General features: G+C 36.7%; 1 protein-coding gene across 1 annotated transcript in view; it reads left to right on the forward strand.

The window, feature by feature from the left end:
* The window catches only part of PLK4 (polo like kinase 4), a 28,553-nt gene extending 15,841 nt beyond the window's left edge, over window positions 1-12,712 (forward strand). Inside the window, exons 6-16 of the mRNA XM_009649337.2 lie at window positions 1,664-1,764; window positions 3,359-3,735; window positions 4,611-4,715; window positions 5,100-5,202; window positions 6,001-6,150; window positions 7,078-7,208; window positions 7,993-8,084; window positions 8,465-8,606; window positions 10,289-10,429; window positions 11,308-11,414; window positions 11,754-12,712. Of these exons, the coding sequence (XP_009647632.1) occupies window positions 1,664-1,764; window positions 3,359-3,735; window positions 4,611-4,715; window positions 5,100-5,202; window positions 6,001-6,150; window positions 7,078-7,208; window positions 7,993-8,084; window positions 8,465-8,606; window positions 10,289-10,429; window positions 11,308-11,414; window positions 11,754-11,853 (1,549 nt within the window). The 3' untranslated portion in view covers window positions 11,854-12,712. The remainder of the gene's footprint in view (window positions 1-1,663; window positions 1,765-3,358; window positions 3,736-4,610; window positions 4,716-5,099; window positions 5,203-6,000; window positions 6,151-7,077; window positions 7,209-7,992; window positions 8,085-8,464; window positions 8,607-10,288; window positions 10,430-11,307; window positions 11,415-11,753) is intronic.
* Window positions 12,713-13,953: the final 1,241 nt, after the last annotated feature.

The raw sequence follows: 13,953 nt of genomic DNA on the forward strand, positions 1-13,953 counted from the left end.
GGTCGGAAGGCACTCCGAGTGTGACTGCCGAAGGTTTTACTTGCTGCTCTGGCTTTTTTTTTTTCTTCTGTTCATCTGTAATTATGCCTTATGCCTAGACAAGATAAAGGAAAAAAAAAAAACAAACCCAAATTAAGTACAAGATTGTGTGATGGATTATAAAACTGGAGTACCAGAGAGTTATTTTTGAGTGTTACTTTACTATCTGAAACTTAATTCTATCCTTAATTGTAGTTTCTGGGTGAAAATCCTGGCTTTTTTCCATGCATTGATGGGCTTCACCAGCTGATACAAACCAGCTCTGGTGTCAAATGTACAAGTGATGCTGGGATGTCTCCTGTGTTGTTGGAGGCCTCATCTTTGCCTTCTGTGCACTGCTATTCAACAAGAGCCCTCCTTTGTGACAAACTTAATCTGTCTATACTCAGAAGTTTGCTTTGTTTTTTCTGTCAGCGGAATATCAAAGAACGCTTTCCTATTTTAACTAAGGATAATGGCGTTATCTTGGTTCTTGCATTTCTCTCCACTTTAAGAGTGATGAGTGCCTTGCCCCATAGTAAATGGAGTAAGACTTTTTCTTGACTATTCAGAAGTGTTTGATGTAAGCCTCTGTTCAGCAAGTTCAATGGGCATGTGCATTCTTTCTAGTTTGAGAAATGCTTGATGAATCAAAAAAAATTATTTTTAAGTGATAACATAATGCTTATTTGTATTCCCCATGACTTCATAAAGATATGCTATATGTAAATGTGACATAATATGAGTGTGGGGATTGACTGAACAATTACTGATTTTTTTCTTAAATGGTTGATTGTCAGAGAGCCTTTTACATCTATAGTTGGCCTGCACAGCAGTCTCAAATGCAAGGTTCTAACACCTGAATTAGATGCTTATATTCTGGGGGAGGGGGGTGTTATGATAACTGAGTCCTTGCCAATGCTCAAGTAGTGATCATCGCAAAAGGAAGCACAGACAGGTACAGGCTACAGAGGCAGAAAACCTCACAGGAGCTGAATTTACAACAAGTCAGTGATTCTGCAGTAACTGGTTTTGTGTGTATGCTTTATTCTTCAACATGTGGATTATAGTTTGAGTTCACCTGTGACTACACATATGTTATTGTCTGAAAAGCTGGTAAAAAAAATCTTCATAATCTTTGGGATTTACTATTTTAGATATAAAATGAAATTTTCTTAGGTGATCAGATTGCCTACATATTTCAGCTGCATATTTGTTATGCTGAATGAGATCCACTGGGCATCATTCCTGATGTCGTGGGCATCATCCCTGTGTCTCCTCTGAGATTGTTTCCTGTACTGTGAATTAAGAACTACGTGTAAGAACAGCCACGGCTGGGAGCATTATCAATGGCTGGTTTTGTTCATATATGTCAGTTCCAAGAGTCTACTAGTGAGTGCTAACAGGCTTAAATTTGTGCTAAAAAATTGTAATAACTTATAATTCCATTTGGAAACAGTATTTTTTATGCTATACCCAATGAGCATTCCCCATGAAAAGACCAGCATGTTCTATGCTGTCTAGAGCTGCAAAATGCCACCTGCATTTCTTAAATGTTCTAAAAGTGTGGTTTCTGTAACATTATAACTTTTGTGCAAGTGTCTTTGATGTAATCTTGATTGCATGTGTAACTTCTGTTTTGCAGCTCAAATCATCTCTGCCCAATGAAGCCCCAGGTTGGTTTGTTAGAGCAGAAGTCTCAGGCTGAAACAATGCAGCAGTGGCTTGGAAGCATGCAAACGAATGGTGTGTTACTAATCAGTTGTGTATTTTTGCAGTTAGGTTGGAGTAGTGACTTGTTAACTGTTTTTTCTGTATTGTATTTCTTTAAATTTGTGACAGAAGGGATATCTGTATGGCCAACTAACTGTGATACGGAGTATAATGCTGGCATCCTAAATAACAGTGACTGGATGTGAACAGAGGCTGTTGCAGACAGACTTTGGTTTTTTTCTGCATGAAAAGCATGGGAGACCCTAAACTGACTTGTCACTGCAAAAAAGGTGACACGGATATAGGAAGAGGCAAAATGATTTCCAGCATCACTAATCTGTAGAATCACTCCTAAGCCAGAAATACCCCATCGAAAGCATTGTTTTGTCCTCTTTTGGACTAAGCTGTAACATTTTAGTTTCCTGAGGCAGGAATTAATTTCAGAAGGTTTTGTAGTTAGTGTTCCTCTTGAGCTGTTGTGTTAGTATAATGAACTGTATGTAACTGCCTTCATAAAAGTAAAGAAATTGCACATTGAATCTGAATACTTAGGTTCCTAAAATGAGGTGATTCTCTTTTAGTATTTTAGTGGAAAAAAAAAATAGGCAAAGAGAGGAAAACACAATTCTAGAACCTGCCATAATTATTCAGTTGTGACCTGAAACATGCAAGTATACACACATGACAAAAGATTGGCAGGTGATTCAAAAGCCCTGTTAATTTAGTTGTGCAAATATACCTTATGAGGAAATGGGACCTCAGTGAATGAGAGAGATAATGAGGCTGCAGAAGGAGGGGTGGAGGAAAGCACAAAAGATGCAGAAGGGAAGGAGGTAGTCTTTGTCATGCATCATATTACATCATTTACAAATGATGTAATTTAATCATAAAACGAAATCACAAATCCATTCTGGCCTTTCTTGTTTTGATATTACTGGACTCCTTCCCTTCTTGTCTACAGGGAACTGGAATCGTATGACATATGGTCTGAATAATCCTATGTAATTTTTGGTCCCTTCTCAACTGTTCTGCAACATGGCAGGAGGAGTGTTTGAGTGAGGCAAAAGTTGATCAAGGGCTTAAATATCAAACTAGAGAAGCAGTTAGAGGAAGTTTAAATATAAAAATAGGGTTTTGTCTTTAAAGAAGTGACTGGAAGTAAAACAAGATGTTTGGAGTGTGCATTTAACATCTTGAGTACTGAAACCTCTGGTTGATGCTAAAACAGTAGTTAGTTAAGCTGAAACTTAAATGAAAATTGGTACTAGTGATTACCTGAATGGCAAGTAAACCATGTTTCAACAAATTAAAATAATTCTTGTTTAAGTATCTATTGAAATCTTATAAATGATTTTGCAAAATTATTTGATATAGGTTAAGACTGAAGGCCATCATAACTGAAAACTAGTAACTATATTTTAAGTAGCACTGGCATTTTGTTAGCATTGGTATTGTTTGGTACTGAAGTCATAGCCTAATGATTTGGACTGAGATTAAAGAAATCCCATTCTCCACCTAAATAAGCCTTCTAAGATGATACTTTGAAAAGTTTTTAAAAACGTGATAGCATTTTTTTCTTTGTACTGTGACTTTCTGAATCTACAATGTACCTCTACGATGCTTTCAGTTCCACTGAGGCCACCTGCAGACCTAACTGGCAACAGTAATGCACATGGAGGTTTTCAGTATCATCTGGATGTGCAGCAAGATGCATCAAGAAATGCATGGAACACCTTAAAAGATATAAGGAATCATGATGCATCTGTCGACTATCCGCATTCTCTAAACCAGAGAAACCCAAAGAAATACATCGCTGGAGTTCTCTGCAAATCTGAGAAAATTCAACCATCTTCTTCTACATGTGGCCTTTGGTCATCTTCAGAACAAAACCAAATGTGGGGCAAAGAACCACCAGGACACCAGAAACCTACACTGAGAAGTATTGTATCGCCTCTCAATGCTCTCAGGCTAAAACCGATAAGGCAAAAAACCAAAAATGCAGTGGTATGTATTGGTTCTTGAAAAAGGAAACAACTTCAGTATTAAGTATAGTGTGACTATCTCTTAAAAATTACCTGGTAAACTAGAAGCCTTTGTTTTTATAAAACTTAAATCTATAATAACTTAATTTAAAGTTCTATTAGTAAGATGCATCTTGGGTTTTGTATATGGAATACTGTAACCTTGTGGTCACTTCCTGCAAATAGTCATATGGCATTGCTTTTAGCTTACAAGCAAAGAAACTGTAGATAGACATAACAAATATTAAATGTATATATACTTCCTAGGGTTCTAAAACTCTGTGCTGGTTAGGTGTACAAATTGTGCTGAAGCTTTCAACATTAAGATTTTAACATCGCACTTTTACAGATTAGCTAAATAACTGGATGAGAAATGAAAATAGTTTTGCTCTCAAGTAAAAACTTGAATTTTTTTCCCTGTAGCGCTGCTTTCACTGTCTTGTGGGTGGGAAAGCAAAACAAATCCCATTAATCTTTACTGATCACATACATTTTCTGGTTGGTTTGTTCCTGGTATCCTTTTACCTTTTGTTCCATTTCTTAGTCTTGCTCATCCTGTCATGTTTCCCTCCGCCCCCCAACTAGGTTTTTAAAAAAAGAATGTAATAGAGCTGACCTCTCTTCGCTTGATTTGTCACTTAAGAAGCCACACCCTCACTGACCAAGCTTATAACCATCAGTCACATTGAAGAAGTGCTCTGTTTTAATAGCATAAAAGTAACTGTAAGAAGCATTTATAAGTTTGCAGTGCATTTGAAGAAGAAACCCCCTGTTTAAAAAATATTTGTGGAAAGAAGTGCTATCTTATTTTGCCAGAAAGTAAGGGTCTTTTTAACTTGCGTATTTAATATATTATAGGTGAGCATTCTCGATACTGGGGAAGTGTGTATGGAGTTTCTGAAAGAACACCATTCACAAGAACTTGTGAAAGAAGTTCTCAGAATATCTTGTGATGGAAATGTGGTGAGTGTGTTTTCAGTTTTGTCACTGTTGTATAAAGGGCTTAAGAGTATTCTGTTCTTTCAAAGGTTTATTTTGACTGAAGTGATTATTTTTTTGGAAATAGAATGTTTACATATGTACAGCTGAAAACTCCTTCTTCCCCCCCATAGTACAGCCATACAAATACAGGTAGAAAGCAATTATTTCAGACCAAAATTGGACTTGATTTCTGGAACAGTTGAAGTATTGTTACTAAAACAGCAGCAGTTTTTTCAATTACTTAGCAGAGTAGAGCATTCATGGTACATCATGGTAATTAAACTGTGACTTATTTCCATACCTGTTAAAAGTACAGAGTGCTGTAGTAAGTTGCAACTGCCAACACATTTTTTCCCCTTTTTGTAGATTGCAGTTTATCATCCAAATGAAGGAAGAGGTTTCCTTCTTGATGACAGACCACCTGCTCCTCCTGAAGATATCTGCATGTATAATTTTGACAACTTGCCAGGTAACCTGAAATTCACTTTAAAATTATGAAGAGTAATGTGATTTTTAGTGAATTATGTTGGAGACTTACTAGCTTTTAGCCATTACTTTTCAGATAATTGTGAAGATAAAGCTTTCGGACTAAGATTCAAACTACAGTTTAACTGGAAACTGTATTTTGAAACTTTCTAAGTGTAAACACACAGGTTTTAAGTTATTTTGTATGGAATTTATAAGGAGTCACCCCTTTATAATGTACTAAAATTAATTTTCATATTCTCCATGTTCATATTGGAAACTGTTTAAATATGAATGGAAGAAATATTGTCAAGTCAATTTTAAAACAGAGGGACTTCACTTTTTGCTTCCTAATACTCATAATTTGGGGTCGAGGGGAAAATGTATACTTGAAAGCATTGACAGAGTAATGTAGTCAGCTGAAGAACAAATAAAAGCAAACTGGAAGTCCTTAAGAGACAAGCAGACTTCTCTACTACTTAGAGATGAAAGACAGGTTTTACCTAAAGCCAGGAAGCCAGCTGGACTGTGATAACTAGTTAAATGGAATACGCAGCACTTTATTATGTTGTTTAGGTTCTGAGCTATATTAATTGAAGCTATTCAAGTGAAGCCACTGAAAATGCACTCTTTTCCAAAATTGGTGGAAATAAAGTCAGTTTCTTTGAGCATACTTCTGTTAAAGTACTTAAATATTTGTCTCAACCTTCAGCTATCAAATACACATTTTAAATTACTTCTCCAACCTGATGCACAGTGTTTAATGACTTACGTCAAAAAGCTTTTAAATTTTCTTCTTCAGAAAAGTACTGGAAAAAATACCAGTATGCAGCCAAGTTTGTGCAGTTGGTAAGAACAAAAACCCCCAAAGTTACGTTCTACACAAGATATGCCAAGTGCATGTTGATGGAAAATTCACCCACTGCAGATGTTGAAATTTGTTTTTATGATGGTATGTATTCATTTTTTCAATTATGCAAATACTTTATCGTGTTATTAAAGCTGCACTAAAATAATGCCAAACAATGAACACTTAAGGTTGAAGAAAATATTAGAAACTTTTTTTTCCCCACTCTGCCTTTGTTCTAACACTCGCGGGTCAGTTTATTATTCATTAGTTCCTTACTGATATCTTCTTCAGTGAGTACATGTGGCAAAAGTTATTTAAATTAGGCCTTGTTTTTATTCATGAGCTGCTCTTTGCATCTACATTTGATAGTTAACCTGCTTTGTGAAAGGTGTGTCTGTACTCCAAGCTTTCCAGTGTTAACTGAGGTAATGGTATTACCAAGAACACTCACTGGGGAAAGCAATTGGCTGCTTTCTCCAACTCTGCCCTTCATAAACTAGATAGCATTGACAATTGTTTTCTCACTGTACACTACTGTTAACCTACTTTGATTTGCCACAGGCATAGATACACCCCAACAGAATTTATGACAAAAAAAAAAAAAAAACTTAACAGCTCTGTCATTCAGTGTGGAACTGCTATTGAAAGAACAAGCATCTTTTAAAAACCGTATTAAAATACTAATAGAGCCTACTTAATCATTTTGGCAATACTGTTAGAGAAGTTAATTTTGTCTCTGATTAGTGTTTAGAAAGGTAGCTCTTAAAATAAGTAATAAAAGTATTATTCAGGCCATTTAAGTAGTGATCTTTGGCCACAGAGGGCATTCTATTAACATCACAGTCCCAATTTAAGTGGCTTTTTATTTGTGCCAGACATACAACTCTTGCAGGAGTGGTTTTATTCTTACAGTGATTAAGTCAGTGAGATAGACTTTAGAGTAGAATGCAATGGCAGAAATCTGTATTTTTTTTTTAGATGCTGGTATTTTATGCAATTCCCACTAGAAACCTTTACATTTTTTTCCAGGAGCAAAGATACACAAGACAGCTGGTATGACTCGTGTGATTGAAAAATCAGGGAAATCCTTCACTTTGAAAGGAGAAAGCGAAGTGGGTTTGAAGAAGGAAATACAAGCTTATATGGATCATGCAAATGAGGTAAACTCTTTCATATAGACCTTTTCCAGTGCAAAGCAACTTTCTGAAAATGCAGTATCTCTTTCACAAATGTGCTTCCGATGTTGCTTTTCATAGTTCTCATTACACTAATAAGGAGGGATGATAAAGTGTTTTTTGGAAGAGCAAATATCAATGTAAAGGTAATGGTAACAATGTCTCATAACAAAGACTGTTAGAGGAAGTTCTTACTGGTGTGTAAAACAGGTTTGCCTGTCTGGTGAAAGAATTAAACAGAACAGATAAAGCTGCTTTATGCAAGTTTTAAAACAAAACAAAAAAACCCAACAAAAACCACCCTGTAAAAGCCCTCTCCCTCCTGCCAACAAACACAAAAACCTGCCAGGTGTTTAACTGGCCTGCCTGCTGTTCATCTGTTTCATGTCACCCAATTAGCAGTCACAAGAGTAATTTTTTGTCTATGAACTTAGGAAACAGTAAAAATACAGTACAGATTTCCTATTCAGTCTTCCTTATGTTCTGTTACTTTCTGGAATAGAATTCAGGGGTTTTCCAAGTCCCCCTAAAAGGGGAGGAGATGCGGTTATTAAGAACATTATTCCAGATGTGCTGAAGTTACGAGGGAGTTCTGCTTGCAGTATAGCTTTTTGGATCTCTTCCATGGCACATGAGTGCAGCTATTATCAACACTTGGTACCACTGAAAAGAACATTTCCTTGTGTGAGCTCACCTGCCACACTAAACATGTATGAAATAATTACGCTGTTCTCGATTAAAGACTTTAACAAGGTCCTTCTAATTCCAGGGACATCGTATATGCCTTGCACTGGAATCTGCTGTTTTGGAAGAAGAAAAAAGGAGTGAAAGTGTTCCATTTTTTCCAATAATTGTTGGAAGGTAGTATCTTTCACTTGAAAATACTTGGGCATTCGAATATTCCCACTAAGCAGTGTTATGCAGTTAACATTTGCAGAAGCCAGGGTTGCTTAACACAGGCTCATAGTCATTAGCAAGATAAATATTAACTTGACAGCATGTATGAACGTGTCCTTATTTTGGACCCGTGAAGCCTCCTTTGATATTAGGACAACATACACTTGTGGATTTACACTAAACCAGGCTAATTAGCATGTGTAAAAACAATTCTGTAGAAGACCAGTGCCATCAAGGGCTTTGTATTGTCCACATTAAACTGAAGGAAAAGCTACGTCTCCTCACTTACTAGTTCAGTCCCTCTGGGACAGACCTTTTCCCAGTTTGTCTCATTATTTTTCCAGGAAACCTGGCAATGCTGAATCACCCCAGGCTGTAGCACCTCCACTGCTGGACAATACAAACTGTTCAAAAGAAGTTATGGTGCTGGACAGAAGTATGGCTGCCAGTTCTACTCCCATTCAGACTCCAGACTGTACTCCTTCTGTAAGTACACAAGAACATACAGTAGGAATTCAAATATTGCTAGTTTATTTGAACTAATGGGATTACATTTGTACAGACTTAGGCTTTTATTAGCCATTTGTGAGCCCACTGACTAGAAATGTTAACTTAGATTTCAACTAACTTTTGGTATCTGGATTTAAGATCGTCTGAAAAAACAAAACCCTCCAAAACTTTACCACAAATGCCTCCAGGGAACATAGTTTGAAAATTGCTACTCGTGTTATGCGGCACAGTCTTCAACTTGTCTTGGAGAGCTCTGACATGCCCTTGGGCCTGTATATCAAATAGTAGTCACAAAGGATATTAGTACCCAAGGCTATTGTTTGGAAATAATTGAGTGTTAGTTGGTATTTAAAAAAAAAATGTAAGGGTAAATATATTTATATGCATAGCCAACAAGGCTTTGGGTTTCTATTCTATTCTATCTATTTCGTTTAAAATACCCACTGAGCTCCAATCACTGCATCGCAGCCCTGACACAACTTCCCCAGCTGACTGAATTCTACTGGGACCTTGGCACACTGAGTTTGTATCATCTTACATTTGTTGAATTCCTGTAGGCCTGCATCTCTGTTCTTTGATTGTGTAGCACATGTCCTTAGTGCAGAACCTGCCAGTTTTTGCTCAACCGAAATGAACCTGGCAACACAAATCCTGTAGGGCTTCAGTACTAGCGTTGATTTTTACACTGACTTAAGGTTACCCATCACCAGAGTTCTAAGCTGAAGGCTCAGCATTCAAACTCATTCTTAGTTTGCTTACTGCAAACACTTAGGTCTTTCTAAGGCTCTTCTCTGTTTGCTTTCTCTTCTGAAGTATGTGTTTCTAAGCAAAATAACACAGTAGCTGGTTGCCTTTCCATGTTATTCTTGACTCTTAGTCAGTTTCTTTATCCTTGGACTAGAGCTGTATATCCTGAGGTACAGCTTGTTGTTTCTTTTGGGTTCCTGTACTTACTTGGGTCCTGATCTCTTTCCTGACCAAGCTCTCCTATTTCAGAGGCATCCTCTGACTTGCATCTTTTCACTGAAACCTGAATCTTAAACACTGCTAAGCACACCACCTCATCTCTGTGACTATGGGAGGAGGTATCCGAGTAGTACAACTTCCACAGAAGCAGACAAGCTCCTCCTAGACAGTAGTGGCAGCATGTTCCTAAAGGCCTCCAGTGTTTGATCCTCTGTTCTTAAATTGCCACTTTTGTCTCTCTGAACCTATAACAGACTCTGTATGTGCTGTAGAACTCCTCCATTAATGTTTCATTTTCTAGGTTCCAATTAATAGCAATGTCCATATTTTTGTAAAATATTGGCGCAAGTGGTCACCTGAATGAGGGCTATTTTATAATCTAACATGTGCTGAACGTTTTTCCTGAAGATGGACAGGGTTGTCTGACAGTCAAATAAGGAAACAAGTGGTTTAAGTAGAAAAAGTCTGCCTAAGCAAAGTGATTCCTTTGTGGGAAGTGGTAGAAAAACAGTCATAATACTGAGAAACTCGTACAAAATCCTGTGGGGTTTTCATAATGTAATGATATTAAATGAAGCATATAGGCTAAATCTGTCTGTGCATATGGAAAGATTAAAACAGGTGGTAAGTGACCACTACAGTTTGTACCTAATCAGTTGGATTGATACTAAGGCTGTGTTTCTGGGTTTCAGGTGGTGTCATATGAAAAGTCCACATTTATGACTAACCCTGCTGAAACAACATGCTCCTCTGTTCATCAAACGGAATGCAGTCCAAATTCAGCCCAGCTTTTAAAATCTGTCTTTGTAAAAAATGTTGGTTGGGCTTCCCAGGTGAGAAATGAATACTGATAAAGGAGGGAAGGCTGTTTTTTTTATTTTTCCTGTTAAACTTGAGATACTTATTTTTAAGTCATTAACTTCAAACTTGATTTGTGAGGAATTTATTAAGTTGTGCTCTGCTACAGTTTAAGTCTGAAAATTTGTATGTCGAAAGAGCCTTCCAGATAAATACCATGGCAAACTACGTAAGTAGAAGAAACCAAATAATAGTTTCAGTTATCACAATTTTAGTGTTGTTATTGCCTATTTCAGTGTCTTGTCATTTAAATTTGACTCCAGTAAACAACTGAAGCTGTTAAACTTGTGTCTGGTCACTAATGTAAAGGTAGCATGACAAAGTTTTTTTTAACAGATCTGTACAAGAAAAATGAATCTGCCTATACAACAGGAAAAGCTGTTTCCTCACAGAGAATTTTTTTTTCTGCTTTTCTGTGGGACCAGCTTTAGATTTTAAAAAAGGATTCTCTGCAATCCAGATAAAGTAAGCTTCCTGTCCTAGCAGAAGTTGTTTGTGTTGTATATAAAACATTAAAATGTATATAGCTGTGACCTCTCACAAATAGGCCTTCTATTTTATGTTTGGTCCTATTGAAAATTTCTTCAGGAGTGGTTAAGCTTAATGGTACCTCTCTATTTCACTCTCATTGAAAAGGACTAAAGCCGAGTATCTGAAATCTTAGGAAGTCTGATTCTTGAGAGTACTTACTCCAAAGTAGCATACATGCAATCTTCATCTTTGGAAGGCTGACCAAGATACCCAAGTCACTTCAGCAGTTCTGAAAAACTTTCAGCTTCAGTTATTAGAAATATTTTAGGTATGTAATCTCACATTTTATGTCCTCAAACCATAATGCAACTTCTCTTTTTAGCTGACTAGTGGAGCAGTATGGGTCCAGTTTAATGATGGATCTCAACTGGTAGCCCAAGCAGGTGTTTCTTCTATCACTTACACATCTCCAGATGGCCAGACAACTAGGTGAGTCTATTATTGCTGTAAAAATAGTTCTTTTAACTGCCACTGCAAGGCTGTTATGTGTAAGGTTAACTTCATAGCTGCTGCTCATCTTGTGTTGTAAATATTAAATCTTAGCTTAGGTGTTTTCTTAATCTGAAACACTCTTTTCAGTTAAATACATATAGGGAAGGGCAGGCCTAGATTTAAGCCATCAAGCTCCAATTATGTGTCTAGATATACTTAAAATCTACTTGACTTAGTGGTTTGCCTATTTACAGGCAAGTTTTGAAATGACTATACTGTCCTGAAATAATTCTATTTCAAGCATCTAAATTTTTCCATGCTTATTTGCCTTTCTAGGTATGGAGAAAATGATAAGTTGCCAGAATACATCAAAGAAAAGCTGCACTGTCTGTCTTCTATTCTTGTGATGTTTACCAATCCAGCTGGTCCCCACTGATTATAAAGAAAAGCAGGTGTCAGGATACGTAATAAACTCACTCACTGACTTTCAAGTAGAGTGACTGATCTTACACAGCTTATGCAGAAATTCATCCAAAAGCTGGTAAAACTTGAGGAAGGGAAGGGTTGCTCTGTTTATGTGTAGCCAATTGCTTGTAAAGTATCATATGCAACATGTTTTTCCTCAAAATGATGGATAAAACTTGCTCAAGCAAAAGTTTGAGCAAATGAGTTCTATACAATACCAACTTTTGGAAGTAATCTCAATCTGTTGTATTTTTTTTCTCCCACTGCTTACTCAGTGCCAACAATCAAGGAAAATGCATCTGTGCTGTTGAAGTGTTTGTATTTGTAAATAACTTATATTTTTACAGTCTCACAAGTAATATATGTAAATATGTATATGTTTTAAACTGTTTGTTTTTATTTTTTGTAGCAGCAGCTTTAACTTCCCTGCACAAGCATTTTATACAAAAAAAAAAATAAATGCAGTGGTAATTGCTCAGATGTGTTGACTTGTTTCATGTTCAAGTGATGGTTTATTGAGAGCCCTTTCCTCTAAGTACTAAGCTCAATTTATAACTGGACCTGATCTGGTATCTTAGAATTATATGTTGGGAGTTTAGGGTGGGGTGAAATGGTATAAAACTGTTGCACAAAGTTACTTCTAACTTGAGACTGATTCAGTTTGTTACTTTGCAGGAGTTTATTGACTTTAGATGCTTATTACCTTGTCTTACACATCGTGAATCTCACTATAAGAAACTGAAGCAGCATCAACCACAGCTTTTTTTTTTTTTGAAGCATTTTGCTTCAAGTGTATTAATACTCCTGCTGGTGCTTATATTCATATTTAAGTCTCTCTCCTCCTATTCATTTGAGTGAAAGAATGGGGCCCAGAAAGGTGGGGGGGGAAAAGGGAGAGTTTCAAAAGAGCAGGAAAGAGATGTTCTAATACAGCTTTCTCTAATCTGCAGGCTCAGTTCAGAGCTGAACTAGCCTTGACTTCAAGTCAGTTCTCCATATTCATGTGGTAGAGACCACAGACTATTTTGCTTACTTTGTCATGTCCAAATCACAGAAATACCTTGCAAATGAAGAACTGGGCACTAGGAACATCAAGATAGGTATGCAAATAGCACTTAAAAAAAATCTCCAAAAGGAACTCTTTTAACTGCTCTAGCCTTTGAGAAGCATACTTTTTCATGGTGGACCTTAATACTCAGAAGTCTGATGTAGACTAAGGATTTTTGAATGTACTTCTATCTATAAACATGTACATAGCTTCCTTATAAGAAACATTTTGTTTTAATACTTTACTCTCAATCAACTGACTTTTCAAGTAGCAAGTCAACCTTGATAAGATGTGGGGCAGCAGTGCATGTTAAAAACTTGCATTCTCAGCCACCCTGCTTATCTTTACTTCAGATACCATCTAGTTTGATATACAAGCTAAACATACAGTTGAAGAAAGCCTAAGAGGTAGACACCAGAGGGCAGAAAGGCATAAATGCTTAGAAAGAACAATCAGCTAGCTGGTAAGGAACAGTGTGGCTTCAATGCAGTTGCATTCCATTACAGTGCTAAGTGGAATAAAAAGAAAAAAATGGAAGCCCTACCTGTGGATATGTGTTTTGTAAGAATGAGAAGATGATAATCCATAACAAGTAAGCCATAGCTTAAACCACAGCTGACCTACAAAAATAGAAACAACTCTCATGGCCAAAAAATTTCAAACCTTGCTTTCTTAGTTTAAGCATTATGTAAATATATTAATGTGCATAGGCTACCCCTTTTTAGGGATATTTTGTATTCTACAGGTATTCACTGCAGAAGAAACCTGACCCTTTACATAATTTACAGCTGAAGTAATCCCTCCAAGTACCCAAACATTTTCTCACTCTTAAGTTGGAAGTTAGCTAGCCTGAAGAACAACAGTAATAAACATCCTACAACAGATATACTTTCAGCACCAAGTTGTAAAACATGAAATCCTAACCACATCAGCCATTTTGAAAACTCTTGCGTTTCTCATGTCTAAGGTAACACCAGTTTCCCATGCCTGAAGTAACTTTCCTTTGCTGTAACTCTAAGCACT

This window comes from Egretta garzetta, unplaced genomic scaffold (genome assembly GCF_000687185.1).
Source record: "Egretta garzetta isolate BGI_Z169 unplaced genomic scaffold, ASM68718v1 scaffold542, whole genome shotgun sequence".
Classification (NCBI taxonomy): Eukaryota; Metazoa; Chordata; class Aves; order Pelecaniformes; family Ardeidae; genus Egretta; species Egretta garzetta.